Here is a 20,674-nt window from a genome sequence, read left to right as displayed (position 1 = left end):
ATTCCGACATTTGGCCGCTATGTTCAATTTGCTTTAAAAGCCCGGCACACATCCTGGAGGCCTGATCTAGCCTTTGTAGATTGATCTTTTGCCAGATCAAGCTATTGAGGTAAAGAGGAACACCCTTAAATGAAGTCAGCGAGGCTCAGCAGATGGCACAAATCATCAGGCTCTCTAATAGTGTTGCCGCCAGTATTGACTTGACCGAGGCAGAGTGTCAGTAACTCGAAGGCAAACAGACCAAAGGGACACAATCCCAGTTATTTACGATGTCAGTGGAAGCTACGTCTGATTAGTAGCTCCAAGGTAAACGACCTCAGGTGTTCTACGTCTGCGCTGTCTCCCCCAAGATCTTCAAGTGCCTTGAGGTTGTTTTTCTCATGTGAAGCCTTCTATGAAAGCAGTCTTCCATGTGATAGATGGTGTTATGGGCTTCCCCTTGTTTTTTCTTTTCCCTCTCTGCCTATCTAAGGTGCACCTGATTGGGCCATTAGTGGGTGGCCCCGCCTCCTGGGAGGCTGGGAGACTGGGATTTCTCGCAGTCAGACTGAATTTGGTTCCTGTTGCTTTCCTTCTGTTGTGTTTATTTCTTTTGAGGACGGAGGTCTGGTAGTCTAGTTTTCGCAGCTTTGTTTCTTTATTAGTTTAGACACAATTTTGATAGTTTAGAGGGGGGAAGTTCTGGGCCCTTTGAGGGTTGGCCCAGGCTTCTTCCCTTCTTTTGTTATTTTTGGCCAGACCTCCAGACTCCCATAGTTTTGGTAAAATCTTAATTTATGTGAATACAATTATTTTACTTTAAAGTGCCCATATTATGAAAAAAAAACACTTTTTCTGGGATTTATTTTATGTCTCTGGTGCTTCCACACGCATACAAACTTGGAAAAAAACATCCATGCTGTTTAGAGTGAGATACGGTTTCTGAATGTGTCCTGCCTTCAGTCTCCGGGTGAACTGTTCAAAATCTGCACGGCTTTCTACGTCACTAGCCGAGACGAGGGGGCTAAACCATGCTAGCGGTTAGCCCCCTCGTTCTCAATGGCAAAACACAGCTACAACACACGCAAGTTCACCATAATCTACAAAAGAACTACTTCCATGTCCCTGTTCTGCAGGTATTCCACGCAAAGTTGGAAGTGCGCCCTCGTTTAGAAGAAGTCTCCCGGCTAATCCTGCCTTGTACTACTGAAGTTGTAGAAACAGCTAGCTAGCTCATGTAGTCCTTACAGAAGTGAAAGGTCTCACTCTGTAGCTAAAACAGAGACCTGAACACAGGGTGAAAAGAGGAGCTGCAGCAATGTGCAGTGCAACAAAAATATGGTGTTTTTTGAAAATTAAATTAAATTTTAATAATTTATACTCTTTATTGATCCCCAATGGGGAAATTACAATTTACACTCTGTTGTTATTACACACTACACACAGGCCTGAAATACACACACACACACACACACACACACACTCAGATCCTTTTACATGCACTAATGGAGAGATGTCAGTGAGTGAGTGGGATGCGACTGCTGAACAGGCACCCTGAGCGGGTTGGGGGGGTTCGGTGCCTTGCTCAAGGGCACCTTGGCAGTGCCCAGGAGGTGAATACCAGTCCACCTCCGTATTTCGGTCCGTACGGGGACTTGAACCAGCGACCCTCCGGCTCCCAACCCAAATCCCTAAAACCATGTAAACCTATTCTGGTACAACCTCAAAACACAATTATGAACCTGGAAATGTGCACAATATGGGCACTTTAACTAATCCTCGGGTAAGGTGTTCTTTAATATGTTGACGGTCACCGTCAAGTTGAGTTTGTTTGTTGTGGCCGTAACAGATGGACTCTTTCTGTTGTTGCCTTGGGGAGTCAGTTTGACCCCTTTGAACCTCAACAGTTCCTGCTGTACCTGGATAATACCGCTGTTATGAAGGTCCGCTCCTCTGCACACTCCCGTCCCGGTGTCAGCCCGACCTACTGTATGACCCCAATCACCAAAATAATACCGCATTCTCTGCAGCTAAGCTTATAGACCGCACAGATGACTACCGAGAAATATGGGCCCCTGAAGATTTCACATTGCAGTATGGTGTTGTACTGTAGTGCATGGTGCACGAGCCAAAAGGTTGTGCCAATGTTTAAATAGTGCTCTAGAAAAAAACAAACCTGATCCTAGCTTGGACTGATCCTATTTGTATCATTGTAAGAACACCGTACTACCGTACTTCCACTGCCTCCAGCATTTCTCCTCGGCTCTAAATGGAATGAAACTCAGCTCTGAGTGGAAGATCAGAGACGGTTTTTTTTTTGTTGCTATTGTTATTCCCAACAACGGAGAGAACGTCGTTTAAGATGTCAGCATTAAAAGCAACTGTCATAGATATTGGGAATAATGGATGATCATGATTCTCATCTGCTGTTATATTTCTGGCATATAACTCAGCTTGGTGGCTTTCTTTTACATATCTTAAGTGGATCTGTGAAAGCTTTCGCCTATCGCCGCGCTATCTCCCGCTTTGTTCTCAGCCAGAGAATTTGTCAGAGCCATTGTGCTCTGCGGCAGGAAGCAAACCATCTAAATAAAGCGGATGATGATGTAGAGTGGGTCCCTCATCTGTCACCAGGCTTGTTTGTCCTTATCTCTGACTGTGGAGAAATAGCTAGGCCATGAGCACGGGCTGCATATTTTTGTTATGACCCCAGTCACGTTGCTTTTAATGCCAGCTGTAAAGTGGAACATCAAACAGCTAATCATGTGAAAAAACCAAGGGGGTAAGCCTCTCCCCGGAACGCGTAGCTCCTATGGCGCCATTTTGATGCTACCAAGCCATCACCTCCCGTTAGCATCCCATTGACTGCCATTCATTTTGACGTCACTTTGACAGAGAATAACTTTACATCTGAAGAGTTTAAAGACTCCATTTGTCCATTGTTTATTTCTAAAGAAACACGACAATGTATAAAAGGCTCCATTACCTTGTACCTCACGTTATGGCTCCGTAGCAGACGTTTTTGTAAAAATAGGCTAACGATTGTGTCATAACCACGCAACTTACTGTCGCATAGTAGAGGAATTACTGTATAGTACAGGAGAAGCGCGCAGGCAGTTTTCGACTCACATTAGCTGTTTAAGTTTAATTACTAATGTTAACTATCATTTTAGTGATCAATAATTAGCCTGTGCCTATGTTATTTCCTTACATATACCTACGCTCTCCGTCTCTGCTAGATTGGGAATGATTGAGATTTCTCTTGGCACAGCTACCAGAAGACTTCCAACTTTCAGACAGGTTGCTCACGTCACATCTACGTCTTCAAGCTCAGTTGGAGGATGCTCAGTAACGCTCAGCCATCACAAGAAAAGTGCTTCTAATATCCTTCACTGGTCTCCGTCCAGAGACACGGGATCTGGTGGTCCAGTTTATATATGTCTATGGAAAAAAACTGCATTTCTTTTTGTTTGTTGGACTTCATTGTGAGACAGAGTCAACAAGTACTTGGATGTACTGCTGTCGAGTACAAAAAAATCTTTGTTTCTTCTTGAGGAGGAGTGGAGGTAGTTACAGAAACTAATCGTAATCAAGGCAACAGTCCCTTTTGTAATAACCGTTTTGGAGGAGAGCATAGAGAACAGTTGGAAGTTGAGGCTTCAGAAGCAGAGCTCTGTGTTTTGCTGCCAAAGGAATCTGAGCTGAAGGAGGAATCAATATGAGACAAGAAAAATGAATATACCGTGATATACACCGTTAGACCATGCCACCACAACAGATAAGTGAAAAAAAAATGTAGCTTTGTAGTTTGGGTGAACCGACCCTTTAAACCTTTGTTATCAAGAGCAGATATTATAGCTCACCATACATACCTACACTGAAAAGTGCTATCTAGTATGTTTGTAACCTGTGTAATCTGATTTCATTGCCAAAAGGAATCAAGCCTGCCCAGTCAAATATAGATGTGAGAATACTATACTTCACTGTGAAGTGGAGTTACTTAACATACAGAATTTAAAATCGACTTAGTAACCCAGGTGGCATTTCACAGATGCTGAAAGGAAAATGTTGAGGAATTAGGCACTGCACCAAAGGGCCTCACAACGCCCCATGAATTCTGAATCATTTCATAACATTGCAAAAGTCTTATAAAGCAGCTGCGGAAAGTCATTCGTATGGATATCAGGCAGAAACTGTATGTTGGTTGTAGTTTAATAGCAGTATGGATGAGTAGTCTGTATTTTGATTATGGTCTGTTTTTTACTACCTCATAGCTTAAAAATGTCTTCAACGTTCTGCACACCAAGCTAGTGCTAACTTAAGCTGATAACTTAAGGAAAAGTCTGCCGATTTTCACAAACAGCGCCAGTGCTTGAAGGTCCGCGTTTAGTGCCGGCAAAGCTCCGCAGGATGACTCGCTTCTCAATGGTTAGAAATTGTCGACTTTCCCTTTCGGACGCAGCGACGGCGGCTCTGCAAAATAGTCTCGGGAAGGAACTTGTTTTGATGGAACATTTGCACCCTGCAAAAGAAAACGCTACATAAAATATTAACTGAACTGTTCACACAGTACAGTAACGTGAGCTATTTAAATTAGCTATGGATACATGGTTAAACGTCATTGGCTCTTACCAAGTGTATTTTGTCCACAGCAATCCCACCAATCAGTCCCAAAACGTCCCAGTTAGAGAGGAAATGCCCTAAACATATTACTTGTAAATCTTTACAATCGTTCCCCGAAAGAACCAAACAGGTCTGCCTTGTTGCAGGGTGTCATGCTTTATCCCGGAAATGTACTTCCGTTGATCCAGACTATTCAGGCTGTGATCACAGCCTGTCAGTGTAAATCCTGTACAAGCGACAGGTGTTTCCAACGCTAAAACCTGCTCTAACTGACAGATGTGGCCTCTGGCAGGAGGCTGCGGTGACCAAAACCTCACGCCATAAAAATTGTTTCTTCCCCTCTGCCCCCCCCCCCCCCCCACCCACCCACCCACACACACACACACACACACACACACACACACACACACCCCACCCCTTGTCACTACACACTACACACACTAATCTCCATCCTGGACTATACATCTACCCATTGCACACAGTGCTTAAACTATTTAAACAGCTATTTTGTATATGTATTTGTCTCTGTATTTATTTTAAATTTTTTATTAATGTTTAATGTTGCGCTGCGGAGGAGAGTCTGGCTAGTCCACACAGCAATCCAGGATGGGGGGAAAACGTTATTTGGTTTATTGGCATTTCAGCAAACCAATCACTATCATCATGGGCGGTGCCTGGTGCTGCACAGAGACACGGTGCCTCTGCAAAATGGCCTCAGCAAGGAACTTGTTTTGGTGGAACGTGTAGGTTTAAAAGTAGTTTTAGTCGTGCAACAGAAAACTCAGATTGGACAGATAGTCTAGCTAGCTGTCTGGATTTACCCTGCAGAGATCTGAGGAGCAGTTAACCATAGTCCTCACAAATCACCGGAGGTTAGAACGGCAACACAAAGAAAGAGGAAGGTAACGGACATCCGGCTGAAAGGAGGTGCGTCCGGCCAAATTTCCGGCGGCACCTGAGCAAAATTCTGGAAGTGGAACGTCGTGGATATAGGCTATGTATGAGCCAATCACCAAGGCAAATTCCACCTAGGGTAACTACTGTGGCAATAAAATCCTTTCTGATTTTCTGATTCTGAGAGGTTGATTTGAAAGCGAGTCTTGCTTTGTGTTTCCAGGAGGACAGCTCCCTAAAACTCTGCTTTCAAGACCATGTCTGGTCCACAGCTCAGATCTAATCCAGACTGCTGCTGCTGCTGCTGGATTCTTACCAGAAACATCCTGCCTGATGAGTGCAGCATTGGGCATAATGAAGTGTAACAGGGAGAGGATGTCCCAGAATATATATAGGAAATTACTCATTACTTTCATCTTGTGTGAATACGTCTGGAGTTTATAAACCATTCCAATGTGCTTATGAACCCTGTTAGCATGCTGGCATGGTAGCATTTTACAACATTTGTACATTTAAAGCTAAATCAGATGTAGACCTTTTAACTTTTCACCCTTATGAAAACAGCTAAATAAAGTTCTGAGGCCAAATTTAGGACATTGACTTGGATTTGGTGTTTGAGGGGCCCTGCTGTCTCACATTTGGAAATAACAACATCAGCCAAGATTTCTCACGAGGTGGCTGGAGCTGGGCCCAGGGTGCTGCTGTGGAAAGGCTGCTGTTGACGGGTGTCTAGGGCTGATAGATTGCCAGACATGAAAAGGTTCTGACTGGTGGTGGGAGGCCGGATGGGCACGCTGGGCATTGCAGGAGATTAGCATTTCTAGGCAAAGACCAATAATTGTTGAGAGCAAAAAAAAAACAAAGCTGCTAGTTCTGATGTTTCAGAAACAGGAGGCAAAAGGGTCAGTGGAAAATACTGTAGCTCTGGTTTTGCCCCTGATGAAGGCAGAGTGTGAGACAAAGAGAAGGCAGTGCTGTACTATACAGGCCTTTTTTTTCTCTATTTTAGTAAAACCACATATTTCAGGGACAGCCTTGACTCAGTGTAAGGACAGTCCTTTCAAGCCTACAATCCATTATATTCCCATCTGCTTTACAGATGAGACCCTGGGGGGGCTGAGTGTGAAGAAAGGCAGAGAAAAAATATAGATGATACATGCATTTTGCTGTGCTCATGTTAAAACCTTGTATGGATTCAGAAAATCCAACAGTCCTTAGACTGATCTTCAAAAAGTAAAAAAAAAGACTAAAAACAAGACAATTGGTCAGGGACCAGGTGACGTTGTAATTAACAATGCACTGATCGACTGGCTTTTTGTACAGGAAATATTGTCGTTTTAAAGCAACATTAGATGTTGTAAATGCACCCGTCTGTCCAGCCTAAAAGTTAAAAAGTGGCCTGTCTGCCAAATTCAATGGGTGTGATCTCTTGCTGGAACTGTTTCCACTCACTGGAAACAGAAAGGTCAAGTTTATTTACCATTTGCAGTCGGAAACACATTGAAAGTTAGTGAGTGAAATGTGTGAACATTAGGGTTGGGTACCATTCACATTTTTATCGGTACTGATACAGGTACCTGATACCCAACGGTACCTTTTTTTGGTACTTTCCCTCTGTAATAACAAAACATAATTTCAGTTGTAAAAAAAATAATTCCAAACCTATTCATCCTATTGATTTAGAACATTATATTATTTATTTACAACATTTTACACTCAAAACAAAATAAACAAAACGAAAAATAAAACACCTCCCTCTTCCCTTGCAAACCCTAACCCTACAACCTATTAAATCAAATCATTTTTCATTTCTTACTCACTGTAACTTTTTATTCTATTCTTTATTCTTTAATGTTTTATGGAAAGCACTTTCAATTGCCTTGTTGCTGAAATGTGCTGTAGAACCTCCACCAGGTCACCAGGGCATAGAAACTGGTGTGCCTGCTTGTCTCTATAGGAAGAGTCAACAGCACCGCGACTGCTTTCGCCTCGCGATTAATATATCGCAGCGAACGTGTCTGCGTGAAGTTTTGAAAAGTGTAACCTCACTTGCAACCACTTTATCGTCATTGCCGTGACTCACTGTGACTTAAACTAAACTGCAGAGACGACGTAGTTTGCTCGGGTTTGCTCCGTCCGCACCTCTGCGCGCGCAACATGCAGAAAGGACAGATCAGCTTGTGCTTACATGCTCTCAGGTGCCGAAATTTGGCACCGTTTGATTTAACGTGAATCGGTTCTCGGTAGTACTGATGTAATTCGGTCGGTACCAAAAAAAAGTACTGAGTTCGGTACCCTACCCTAGTGAACATGCAGAGAGACAGCTGAATTTAGCAGCTTTTTTTGTTCCCTTGGCCTTTTGGACTAAAGACAAACATGAGCACGATTTGTACAGTTTATAGATACCTGAACCTCACCCAACCCAGCGAAACTAGATTGAAGCTATATTTATGCTGAATGAATTCAATGCCTAAAATCAATAGCGACCCTTACACAAGAAAGACAAGTATATTATTACAGAGCAATGACAGAAAACAATAATAATAATAAACTGAAATGACTTGGTTTGGTTTTGATGGTCATCATTGATCACTGCCTGTCGAGCTTAGCTACTGAAATCAGTGCTCTGTCGATCTCAATCTACTACTCGGATGAGAGGAGGGGCTCCAGATAGTTTCCGTTGTGGTTATACTGGGCGTAAAATGTTAAATACTTTGAATTGCATTGTGGCGACTTGAGATCTAATATGCCACTGGATATTTAAGAATATTCCGGCCAGGATGCTGCATTGTATTAATTGTAACATTGTGACAGTCTTCCCATATTGTTGTGGAGTAAGAGTGAGTCAGTTCCACTCTGTCTGGTTTATTTGTTCAGAAAGCATATTGATGAATGACTGTGTTTCTATGTGGGCGACAAAAGCTTGCGACTGTGCCAGAGCAGTCGGAGCTGAGGCAGTTAGCATCCTTTCATTGTTCTAAGCCATTACTCATTCTAGATTGCTTGGATTAGTATATCCTAAAACCGACACTCCCTGAATGCCTTGAGTGCCTCGTCTGTCCATCCATACTGGCGGCACAAACAAACACATTGAAACAGAAGGCACTCAGAGGCGGGAAAGATAGAATCCATCATGTTTTGCGCCTGTGAATGTTCAACAGGAACGACTTTTGTTTTTTCGAAAAACAAAACTATGATGGAGACCGTGTTGTTTTTTCTTGGTCCAGATCTCTTAACGGTTCTCTGTTTATTCTGATGAACAAATGCAAAAACAGGGCGTCCTTGCCAGTTACAACTGCCCGCTCCAGCTTCTACAGTACATAAACATCCATCCATTCATCCATCTTCAACCGCTTATCCGGGGTCAGGTTTCGGGAGCAGCAGCTCCATCAGGGGACCCCAAACTTCCCTTTCCCGAGCCACATTATCCAGCTCTGACTGGGGGATTCCGAGGCGTTCCCAGGCCAGGTTGGAGATATAATCTCTGTTCATGGTTGCAATGGCGCTGTGCTAAGCTAAACGCCAAAGAGGGAAATTGTCAACCCTTCTGAAGCGAGTCGTCCAGTGGAGATTTACCGGCTGATACCTCCGGATACTGGCGCATGTACGGCAGAACAGAAATTCGGCAAACCTTCCCTTAAATCATCACCTATTGCTAGTGGTAGCTAGCTAGCTCGGTTGGCAGATTGCTGAACAAGACATTTTTAGTCGACGAAATGTTCCAGTTAACTTTGTAACCGTGAAAAGACACCGTGAAAGGGTCAACGTTTAAGATGTAAACACGGACAACCCCAAAAACCGAGTTCAGGTCTATTTCTCAGGGCCATTTCTGCCTTTATTGGATAGGAAAGCTGAGATATGAAAGAAGAGAGAGAGGGGGAAGACATGCAGGAAAAACCGTCACAGGTCGGAATCGAACCATGGGCCTTCTGCGTCGAGGAATAAACCTCTGCGTATGTGCGCCCGCTCTACCAACTGAGCTGACCGGCCACGTTCACATCTATTTTAATGTCTACAGTGCCATGGTTAGCTTTGCTAAGCCTCTGTCCTGGTTGACAGGTCCTAGAGCATCCCCTGCTTTATCATCTATTTTAAAATAAATACGACCATAACTTACAAAATGAACATCAATAAGACTTGAAAGTAGCGATTGAGACCATAATTACTGAGGTAATAAATCAAGTGAGAAGTAGGGTCCTTTTCTCATAGACTTCTATAGAAACTGACTTCTTCTTTGGAGCCAGTGGAGATGCCCCCTGCTGGAAATTAAATAGAATACAGGTTTAAGGAGCTCCACTTTTCAGGCCTGGAGGCTTCAACAATTATTTTTAGAGTCTATGGGTGTGAGACGGGTTTGTGTTTGGCCAGACGAGCGAGCAGTGTGAGGCCAGGCTAATCAGTCCAGACAAACCCCATGGGAGCTCCCTAAGTGAACGGATGTCTCTCAGTTTTAGTCTGTCTGCTACATAACAGGCCAGTGTAGGGGAGAGGCAGTACTGCCATCGTTTCAACCATGTTGAGTCTTTCAACAATAGCTATTGACAAATGTGTAAGCTATAAATATACTCTATGTGCCTTTTTCCATTGTTTCTCAGGTAATTAGTAGGCTCCTCCTGAGTGTTAAGCTGCATCTGACCCTCCGGCTGAACCTCATGTTTGGCCTTTGGCAAGCACTTCTTGAACATACTTCACATAACAGTGAGGAATGACACTGGTTCCAACTTTTCCATTTAGTGTCAGTGTGAAATAATGAACCTGTGCCCTACAGTTTTCTTTTCCTCCGTACAAAATCAGACTGGCATGATGTTTTCACTTCCTGAAAACATCCAGAGGATCTATGAAAAGTAAACCAATTATACCTGTTGTATTTATTTATCTGTCCTCAGAACCGCAGGACACATACTGTACTTTAAACCTTACCTTGCTTCTTGGCGGGATTAGAGCCAGATCTCACAGATTGCAGTGAGACTTATCAGCTGAAAGTCTTTTAAAAGTAGGTTCTCAACAAGGACATGGATTCTAAGAGAATAATGTTTTACAACGTGAAACACAAATGTTTTAGGGGTAAAATAAGAGGTTGCTTTTACTCTCAAGCATCTTGTTCTCACAGTGCTTATGAATTATGCACAGTAAGCCACATACAGCCTTAGCTTTAAATGATTGCTACCGAGCTTTAAAGGAACTGGGATGAAAACTGAATGCAGCACAGTGAAATAAAATAACTTTCAAAGTGAAGCTCAAAAGCCGAGTTATTTAAGGCCTTCCTGGCTCTGTGGTTCTTTTTTTATCTGAATGTACTCTGTGCAGTATGGGATTAGCATAGCTTAGACGTATTATACCTCGAGGTGAATACAATGGATGTTACATCAAGAAAATAATGCATGCAGGAAACTGCTTAATCTGATCACAATGCTTTATTTGACACCCTGTGGGCCAATTCTCTGATGTAACCATTTTAATTACAAGAAATAAGCTTTAACAGTATTGAACTCTGTAATGTGTGTGTAGCACATGTGTATTCATGACTGGACGCTGCTATGCATCAAAACGACGCAAGGTTTATTGAATTTTTTTTTTTTGTATTTATATTTTTTTGTTGTGATAAATTAGGTTCATGTCTTCCAAGTTATAAAACAAAACTGCATTTCACAGGAGTGTTAATATGAAGAATATGCAAATGCTGTGTACAGTATAGAAGCCAACAAAAGTTCAATGAGTTGCAAAACAAAAGCTCTTCGTGAGTGGCTTTTCTTCAAAGGGCACAGAGAGAAGTTGGGTGTGTGTATGAGCGTTCATGCTAATGCTTTAATTCTGACATCGCTCCGTAGTGCCATGCAGCAGCAACACTGGGAGGCAACAACATGCCTCCCAGTGTTTTTATCCACTGCCTGAGCTCCATGCACAGCAACCGGGCTTGCTGCTTCCATTCAATTTTCAATTCAATTTCATTTATAGTGTCAAATCATTACAGGAGTTATCTCAGGACACTTGTGTCAAACTCAATGCCCGGCCCCTCGAAGATTTTGATCAAGTTTTTGTCACTTTGTCCGATGTTGTTGTCATTTTTTCCGACGATTTGTAACTTTTTCCGAAGTTTTTTTTACTTTTGGCGACGTTTTTGTCACTTTCTTCGAAGTTTTTGTAACTTTTTCTGACATTTTGGTCACTTTTGCTGATGTTTTTGTCACATTTTCCGACGTTTTTGGGCGCTTTTTTCTATGACGGCTGAGGAACTTTTTCCTGACTTTTTTAGGGCTTTTAAGATATTTTACTTTTTTCGATTTAAATAAAAGCATGTTAATAAACTAAACACATCTGGTCCTTGATGTGATTCTTATTTTCCAGTGTGGCCCTTAGTGAAGTTGAGTTTGACACCCCTGCTCTACAGATAGAGTAGGTCCAGACCACACTCGATAATTCACAGAGACTCAACAAATTCCCACAAGAGCAAGCATTTGGTGCGACAGCAGCGAGGAAAAACTTACTTTAAACAGGCAGAAACTTAGATAGAACCTGACTCCTGGTGGGCGGCCATCTGATGCGACCGGTTGGAGAGAGAGAGAGAGAGAGAGAGCGAGAGAGAGAGCGAGAGAGAGAGAGAGAGAGAGAGAGAGAGAGAGAGAGAGAGAGAGAGAGAGAGAGAGAGAGAGAGAGAGAGAGAATATATATATATATATATATGACTCAGTGGGTATAATGGAAAGACATGATGAACAGTGGCAATTATATTAACAGTAAAGATAATAGAACTATGACTAACGGGCCATCACACCAAGAACGTTAACTATAACGACAACTATAAATATATTGTTTTAAAAATCGTTCCAACTCAAGTGGATGGTGGAGTCCACACCACGACTATAACGACGACAGTTGAGAACAATATCGTTGGGATAACTTTCAGAGCGATATGATGAACGATAGGAACACTGACAGCCAATCACAGTCCATCTGAGTTTCAACAACACGGCGGAGAGATTTGTTTAACACAGGTGGTTAGTGGCGTGACTTTTCCCCTCGGTGGGGCTACGATCCTTTAGCTCTGTGTATTTTTGTATTTTTAAACATCAGTACTTTGAAAGTATTTCTCATGTCACAGAAACACCTGAGAGTGAATCTTAAGTTTTAGATGTGATTACCATGCTGTTGGTGCTCTGCGCATATCTGACACCGCCCGTCTGCTCTCATCCCCGGCTCTATGGAGCTCTGTGCACTGTTTCCTGGAGCAGGCAGTGGTGTCGGCGCCCCGGGGACCGCCGGTCAGACTTTTTAGGTTCATAAAATGTACCCAAATTCACAAATATGTAGGATATTACTACAGAAATTCCTGTAATCATATGTTGCAATGTCTGCTGTATGTATTATTATCAGCTGGAGCGTGCAGTGCGTGCTTGACATCACTGTTTACAGAACGTTATCGTTCAGAAGTGTGGCTGCTCACATCGTTACAGTTATAGTTATGGTTACAGTTATAATTTGTGCTGTCAGTTAAACGCGTTATTAACGGCGTTAACGCAAACCCATTTTAATGGCGTCAATGTTTTTATCGCAAGATTAACGTTCTTTTTGGCCTAGCAAACTTTGTAGTTTTTTTCACATGCTGTTGCAACAACTAGTAACGTTAGAAAAACTACAACACCACACCGGATCTAGCTAGACCGGAAACACAACAACAGGCACGCCGCACACACTTGTTTGGGCTTGTGAGCCGGCCAAAGAGTAGTAGGCTAACGTTACGTTTTGAGTGGATGGCGAGCGCAAGACGCCGAAATGGATGCCAATAAGATTCTGAATGGAAAGTTTACTTTTAAAAAGTTGCCAAATGGTTCCATTGACAAGACCAAAGTGATCTGTGTGTTTAGTCGTTGTGAACTGAGCTATCATCGCAGCACGTCCAGTCTGAAATACCACTTGATGGCCAAGCACACAGCTGATGCCAATTCTCCACCCCCTCGTCAAAGCCAGGCGACAAAAGCACAAAGCAAGCCGATCCACTTTTCCATGTTGATAAGAGCATTAAAATGAGAAAAAATGATGGGACAAAAAGAAATCAAGGGACATTTAGAATAGATAAAAATGTGCGAGTTAACTATGACATTAATGCGATTAATCGCGATTAAATATTTTAATCGTTTGACAGCACTAGTTATAATCATAGTTATCGTTCTTGGGGTGGACGGCCCATAATACTAGTAGTAGTAGTTGCAGTGCAGGGCGTCGAGCAGCAGCTGCAACCACAATCCAGGTGCCACCACAATCCAAGCTTCATGCTCACCAGTGGATGAGGGAGGGGGGGCATAGAATGTCAGTGATCACTGTGAAGGCTACCACGTCATGGTTCAGCTAATTGGAAGCAAAAAAGCAGGGTTGATTTTTGCTGCTTTAAGCATCAACAGAAATGTGTGGTTTAGAAATATAAAAATGCATTTATTCAGCTATGGGGATTTAATGGGTTCCTAGATTAGCACGTGTTATGCTCATTCCCCTCAGTTGATGACATTGAAACAATGCCATTACTCCTCTGAATAAATGGATGGCAAAGTGGAGATGGTTTTGATGAATTTCCATTACTGGAATTTTATTTTGGTGTTCTTTCACTGAGTGACTAAAATGGCCAGTTAATGATGACAACTGGGAGCGACCTCTAGCTCACCTGGTAGGGTAAGGGTGGGGCTTTTGTACTAATGATTCAACCAGGAGAGTTTGGTGTCTATCCAAGTCTTGGAAGTGATCCAGCTGCCTCTTACCGTACATGGTCTATGCAGAAAATGAAAGGGACTTACCTTGAACACCCCAACTAACTCCTTCCACCTTGCTGCCCTGTCGCTTGTGGCAGCCTACAGGTTCATAAACACTGACTCCCTGTCACACTTCTTTTTCACAACCCTATTTTTTTGGACTGCCATTCTACTTGTAAAAAAAATATAAAATAATCTTTTCTCAGACCTGAGTAAAACAACTATTCCAATCCTAAAATGGGCTACTGTATTCTGGTAACGGGGCTGCTCCTCTTTAGTCAGCTGTTTAAACTTAAAGGTGCCTTTGAGGCCCGGTGCAGTCTACCATATGTTTCTGTCTGACTGCTTACTGTATTCGCTTCCCTCTTCAGGCGTCTGTCTGTTCCATTCAGTGTAGCTGTGCAGACACAGAGGATTTACTGCTGAACTGTTTTTATTCCATCAGTCTTGTATGTGCTGATGTATGAATACCCGCGTGTCTCTGGGCTGCAGGTCCAGGTGTCTCTGCTGAAGACCTGCTGCAGAGCTGCTGTGCTGCTGGCCAGAAATGGGCCACAGAAAACCACCACTGCAACCACATGCCACTGCTGAACAATGACAAGCACTCCATATGCAAGTAAGTGACCTGGCCTTAGGTGTCAGATTGTAGTGTTAGTTTTACATACAGACATTTTTTGACAGCTGCTTTGGAGGAATATGGATATAACATTTATTTAGTTCCATTGATTGGATAAAACATAAGTGGGTAGGGTTGGGTTCCGAAACCCAGTGCCAATGTTGCAACGACAGGTATCTGTGATGCTAATTATCATTACACTTGGCAGCAGTAACGTAAGCCTACCGTTAGCTAGTAGCTGGCTTAAACACTGTTAAAATGCTGAAAGCTAAACGGAGTAAAGTGTGGCTGTATTTCACTGGAAAGGATTCCAACACCGGAACGTACAACAGTCTGCAGCTAAAGACACAGAGGAGACTGGCTGCACTTTGAGACACCATGTACAACTGCAGGAGTCGAAGTTGTTGGCGAAACAACACTGACAAGACTTAATGGTGCATTCAATTGCAACTCGTAAGCTCATGGTGCATTCAAAGTTATTGTAAAATACCCTTCTGCCATCTAGTGGTTCTTCTTTTTGTCTTTTAACTGCAATTGACTGGTGAAATAAGTTATTGTCATTACATTTTAAAGAAATCATTTATATTTGACCATATGACCTTAGAAATAAACAAGCCGTTTTGTAAAGTTTTGTGCTCTTCTTTTATTTTTTAAGTATCGGTTCAGGCACCGTTTAGGCACTGGCACTGTTTTAAAAGTATCATTTTAGCACCGGTATCGGAATAAACCCAAACAATACCAAACACAATTCCAGTTTTTAGGACATACACTAGGCCTCTTTACTTTTTTACTGAACTACAGCTTAAGAAAACTTTTTAAGGGATATCACACCAATTTTACACATGAAGATCAGTTTACTCCTCATAAGGAGTACTACTCAACGTGTGAGAACAGTTGTAGTCTTCTGCGGCTCTGGAGGGAGCTTTTAGTTTGTTTTTAATTAGAAAACCTGTGTTACATCGTGTGGAGATGTGGGTGTTCATTAGGCAGGTAAGGTCTAATGAAAGATGATCAAGTTATTTGTGAAGCATTTTGACAAGTGTAGGATCCAGGTTTCAGAGGCATTACTCACACTAATGGCTAAAAATCACGATATCTTGGCTTCTGCCGCTTCGAGTTTATTTTTTATTCTTTTTTAACTGCTTCTCACAAGGCCCCTCACGTTAAAGTTGTAATTCTTTAGATTTTCCTTATATCAAACTCCAGTTTTGATACTCTTCGTGCTCTGCCTGTTTTCAGCACTAGCAATTCAGTATATCTGCATTCTGTTTTCTCTCTAATATATGTATAGTTCTGTACAGATATAACGTTTTTAGTGTTTCTTGTGGAGTTTGCTGGGTTTGAAATTGTGTATGCATGCACGAGGGATGCATGCACGTGCTGGACGTGCATGCATCTGGACGTGCTGGACGTGCTGGACGTGCATGCATCTGTTTCATTGCAGTGTGTGTGCAGATTAACGGCTTCCCTCCGTGGCCCCAGCTATCAGTTTGTTAGTCTAACGTTTTTTTTCTCAGATGCGGCATGAAACTTCTGCCGTTTTTCCGCTACATGGTACCTGCTCGACTTGGCTCAGCAGAGGTGCCCCGTCCTCCATTTTCCATTGCAGATTTAGTACCGCCTCATGCGTGAGGCGAGCGTGACTGGTCGTCATAGTGACGCCGCAGGAAACTGCCGCGACTTAACTCGACACACACACAGACCGTGGAAGGTGTGTTGTTTTTGACTCTCATCATGTGGCTGTTTGCCAGAAGACACATTTAGTTTCTAAAGAAGCTGGAGGCAGCAAAAAAAACACCGCTGGCTAAACTATTTAAAAATGGCCGGTTTGTTCAGGACCCCCCCGTCTGTCGCTGGCAATGATGACGCAGCGATTAGTGACGATTCTCACCGACCAATCAGTAGTCTGCAGGTTTTCACGTCACCTTTTGGTATCGCCTCAGCTCGCTTGGAACCTCGACGGAAGTGGTACTAAATAAAGTACCTGTTAGCAGGTACCAGGGACTTTATATCATAACGGAAAACCAAAAAAGCCGAGTAGAGTCGAGGCGAGTCGAGCAGGTGCCATGTAATGGAAAAATGTGTGTGTGTGTGTGTGTGTGTGTCTCAGTGTTGCAGGGAAGCAGTGCTGTCTCAGCTCTATAAAGGAGAGCCGGTGTGAATCAGGTATGACTTCAGCCAGAGGAGGGGACACCTGTGAAGTGGAGGAGGACCAGTGCACAGATGACTCCTACCAGGTACATTATTGTCTCCCCACTATGACAACTCTTACAGTAATGTTGTTTTTAAAGCGGAAGAAACAGAAAGACTTGATGTCGTGGGTGGATGGAGCAGACCTTTTCACCATGTTCTCTGTAAAACAAACACTGAATTGATTATATGCAGTCACGTCTTCCTCTAGACTAGAATATCAACTGTTTTTGTGAGTCAGGTAGGGTATAAGTCACTTTTTTAAATGGTTCAAGATGACAAAACCGGACCGTGTAAACGGGCAGCTGTCAAGTACTGTGAATACTTTGGAACTGCCACGAAAACACAGTGGAATCTGAGTTTGCCCATGTATCTTAGACTTCAAACATTTTAAACATCCCCGGGAATGCACTGTCGCTTTGGCCAGAGTGAGATTTCAATTTCAGATAGCAATGCGAGCAGAGAGGCTTTTGTAAAGGCCAGACAGCTTATTTGTCTTTATTGGAAAAAAGGCTAAATGTATTGATAAATAACTGCCAAAAGCTCCCATTTCTGTATGCATCCTTCAGACCTGTAAATGATTCCATATGGAAATAGGAATCATGCTCAGTCAGCTCCAATAGTAAAAGAGGAAACCCAGAGACCCTCGAGCCAGCTGTACATGTGTTGAGGCAGCCGAGCCAAACCATTGTGCCAGGTCATTGTTTTAGAGGAAAGTAAAAAAAATAGGTGGATGAATGATGCATGACATGTGGTTTAGCTTGAGGCAGCAGCTGAAACTCTTAGCAGTGTGTGATGAACTAGCCCGCTTGCCTGTTTAGCTGTTATGTCTCCCCCTTTTCTGCTGGTCAAGAAAAACAGGGTTAATAAACGGGCAAAGTCCTGCCCCTTCTGGTGGACCACCATCGGACCGCACACTGCCTGCGTGACACGCACGTCTCAGGCGCGGCTCGAAAACGCATGCATGCTAGAAATAGAACCGACACCTATTTTTCACGCGACACGCAAGCGTGTTGGAAGCGTTTCCAGACTTAGAATACGAAAAGATGTTTATATGTCATTTTGACATGATTACATATTAATAAATGACATGTTGATGTTTGAAAGAACTTTTAAAAAAACTTTTAAAAAAATAATAAGAAATAATTTTCGATTTTCAAATATTGCACCTGTCAATACAGAACGAAATATTCTGTAGCCTATTTTGCCGTCAATACTGCCGATGTTGTCTTTGCTGTAATCAGATCAGTATATATTTATGTTTATGAGAAACATCCATGTGTACAGACAAGGCTAGCAGCAGCAGCGCCGCGTCAGACACCTTTCTGGTGTGTAAAGACAGAAAATGCCACGCAGCCGCCACGCAACTGACACGCAACAGAAACGCCTCGCTCACGCCACGCATGCAGTGTGCAGGAGGCCTAATTTGGAAAAAAAATAGTTAACGGGGAGGGACTCATTATTTTTTGATCCCGTTTGAATTGAGCCAAGAATTACGCATATGATGTTTGTCAATTTAAAAGATAATTTTGCAAGTCAAGAAAGTCTCAGTTTGCTGTAGCTTTGTCGTAGTACCACTTAGTTTTGTGTGAAAACCGCCCTGTGAACTACATCTCTCGTCTCCCACAAAATACGTCACTTACCTTGATGCTCGGCTTGCTCGGAAGCTAGCTAGCTTAGCTCTGTTCCACAGCACATGTAACGTCATCTTACCTGATAAGATAACCTGATAACTTTACATCCAGGTACGAAACACAGAAGCATCATCGCTTCGGCGAGACGTCACTTATGCAGTGTGTAGTCTTTCTAGAGACATATTTTCACTGTCTTATACTTCAAGAGTTTTACGACAAACTGAGACTTTCTTGACTTGGAAAATTATCTTTTAAATGGACAGACATCATATGTGTAATTCCTGGCTCAATTCAAACGCGATCAAAAAACAATTTGCCTCTCCGTGTTCACTACCATACATATTTTTTTCCTAATTAAGGTCTCATGGTGGTCCAACAGAAGGGGAGGAACTTTGCCTCTCTATGGTGGAGGGTCATAAAAAGAGGTGGTGATTAGAGATGTGAAGGGCCCCCCAGTGACACACTCCTAATATGCTCTGCTGTTGTGTCTGGATGCACAGGTGTGCTGCAGCTGCTGTGCCCTTGGCTTACGGGCGCGCAGTGAAGGATGGGGTTGTGATGTCCACCAGTACCTGGGATACCCGTGTGGACACGTCTTCCTCACCTGCTGCCAGGGGGAGGAAGGTCTAAGCCTGCTGAGAAGAAAGCAGAAGCCCAGACCAACTTCTATGCCAAGAAAAGGTATCTGTTACACCGCAATGTTTCACTGGCATGGAAAAGATCAATGGTGTTTTAAGCCCCCAACGTCTCCTTCCAGGCAGCGCTGCAACCGTTGACTTCATGGCACCTAACCCTAACCCTAAACCTAACCCTAACCCTAACCATAACCATTGCCTAATCCTAGTGCCTTCCAGGCAGCGCTGCCTGGAAGACGACATTGCGGGCAGATATACCTTGGAAAACACATTCGTCATGCACATTGGTAATGTTAGGATTTACTGGATGTTACAAACCCCTAGGAGTCAAAGAGAAAAAGAAAGTAACATTTCCTAATGCTTTGCAGCTGTGAATAGCTTCTCCATTTTCTTTATGCATTTCACAGTGGGACAATAGATATTTTGAGTATACTATACTACATTTTGTCAGTTTTTCAGTTTGAATGCACCACAAACCTAACCTTAATAATTATTTTTATTATTTCCATCAAGAAGCAATGCATATATCAGCATACTGTGTAATTTCATACTTCAAACAGAATACATTTCCTACTGGTATCAATATTCTTCTACTCCACATCTTTGACACACAAACCCAAACACACACCAACACACATTGTGACACAAATCCACACACTTCCACCCACCCGTCCCCACGCACACACACACCCACTTGGTTTCCAGCTCTCGGTCACCATACTTAGTTCTTATTTCTTAGCCATTAAATTTACAACGCTTCATATATGTCCTGCCACACCTTGTTGAATTGTTGCCTTTTGTTCCTGTCTTCAAACATTGATTTTTCTATACTTAAATAGTATTTCATTAGTCCCTTCCATTGTTGTAACGATGGGGCCTCTGTATCCTTCCAATACTGTAAGATTATTTTTTTATATACCAAGGAGGAGAAAAGGACCATCCATCCAATGGGGTATTTTAGCTTGTCTGTACTTTGAAAGATACTGCTCAAGACTGTGAAATCGATTTTAATTTTACAGGTCTTGGTCATCCATTTTTGGATCTCTACCCAACCCTTACAGACCTTCTCATATTCCCAGAAAGCGTGTATTATTGTCTCCTTATGTGTGCCACATTTTACACAAACGGGAGATAGAGGCATCAAATTTATTTATTTTTGATTTAGTGTAGTATATCCTTCTCATGAGCTTGTCTTGTATGAGACACAGATTCTCATTGGTGGTAATGGTGTTGGTTATATTTAGGCAATCTTTCCAGGTTATATATATATATACATAGGTTATATCAGAGTTATTTATTTTAAGTTCTTTGTTCCAACCTTCATATATTTTTTGGAGAGAATAATTATCTGCCTGTGCTTCTCTA

General features: G+C 42.6%; 1 protein-coding gene and 1 long non-coding RNA gene across 4 annotated transcripts in view; one reads left to right on the top strand and one right to left on the bottom strand.

The window, feature by feature from the left end:
* Positions 1-20,674, top strand: part of fbln2 (fibulin 2) — a 98,370-nt gene that overhangs the window by 16,397 nt on the left and 61,299 nt on the right. For all 3 annotated transcript variants that reach the window (XM_036001757.1, XM_036001756.1, XM_031280330.2), the window contains exons 3-5: positions 14,727-14,850; positions 16,961-17,087; positions 19,175-19,355. In XM_036001757.1, the coding sequence (XP_035857650.1) occupies positions 14,727-14,850; positions 16,961-17,087; positions 19,175-19,355 (432 nt within the window). The remainder of the gene's footprint in view (positions 1-14,726; positions 14,851-16,960; positions 17,088-19,174; positions 19,356-20,674) is intronic.
* On the bottom strand, positions 1,434-20,227 carry LOC118495206. The gene is made up of 3 exons (XR_004897523.1): positions 20,004-20,227; positions 10,412-10,416; positions 1,434-1,461 (listed from the first exon to the last, which is right to left on the bottom strand). It is a non-coding gene; the product is annotated as an uncharacterized LOC118495206 (long non-coding RNA).

Source organism: Sander lucioperca, chromosome 6, assembly GCF_008315115.2.
Source record: "Sander lucioperca isolate FBNREF2018 chromosome 6, SLUC_FBN_1.2, whole genome shotgun sequence".
Taxonomy (NCBI): domain Eukaryota; kingdom Metazoa; phylum Chordata; class Actinopteri; order Perciformes; family Percidae; genus Sander; species Sander lucioperca.
The sequence above is the reverse complement of the archived record's forward strand: the minus strand, read 5'-3'. Positions and strand labels throughout refer to the sequence as shown.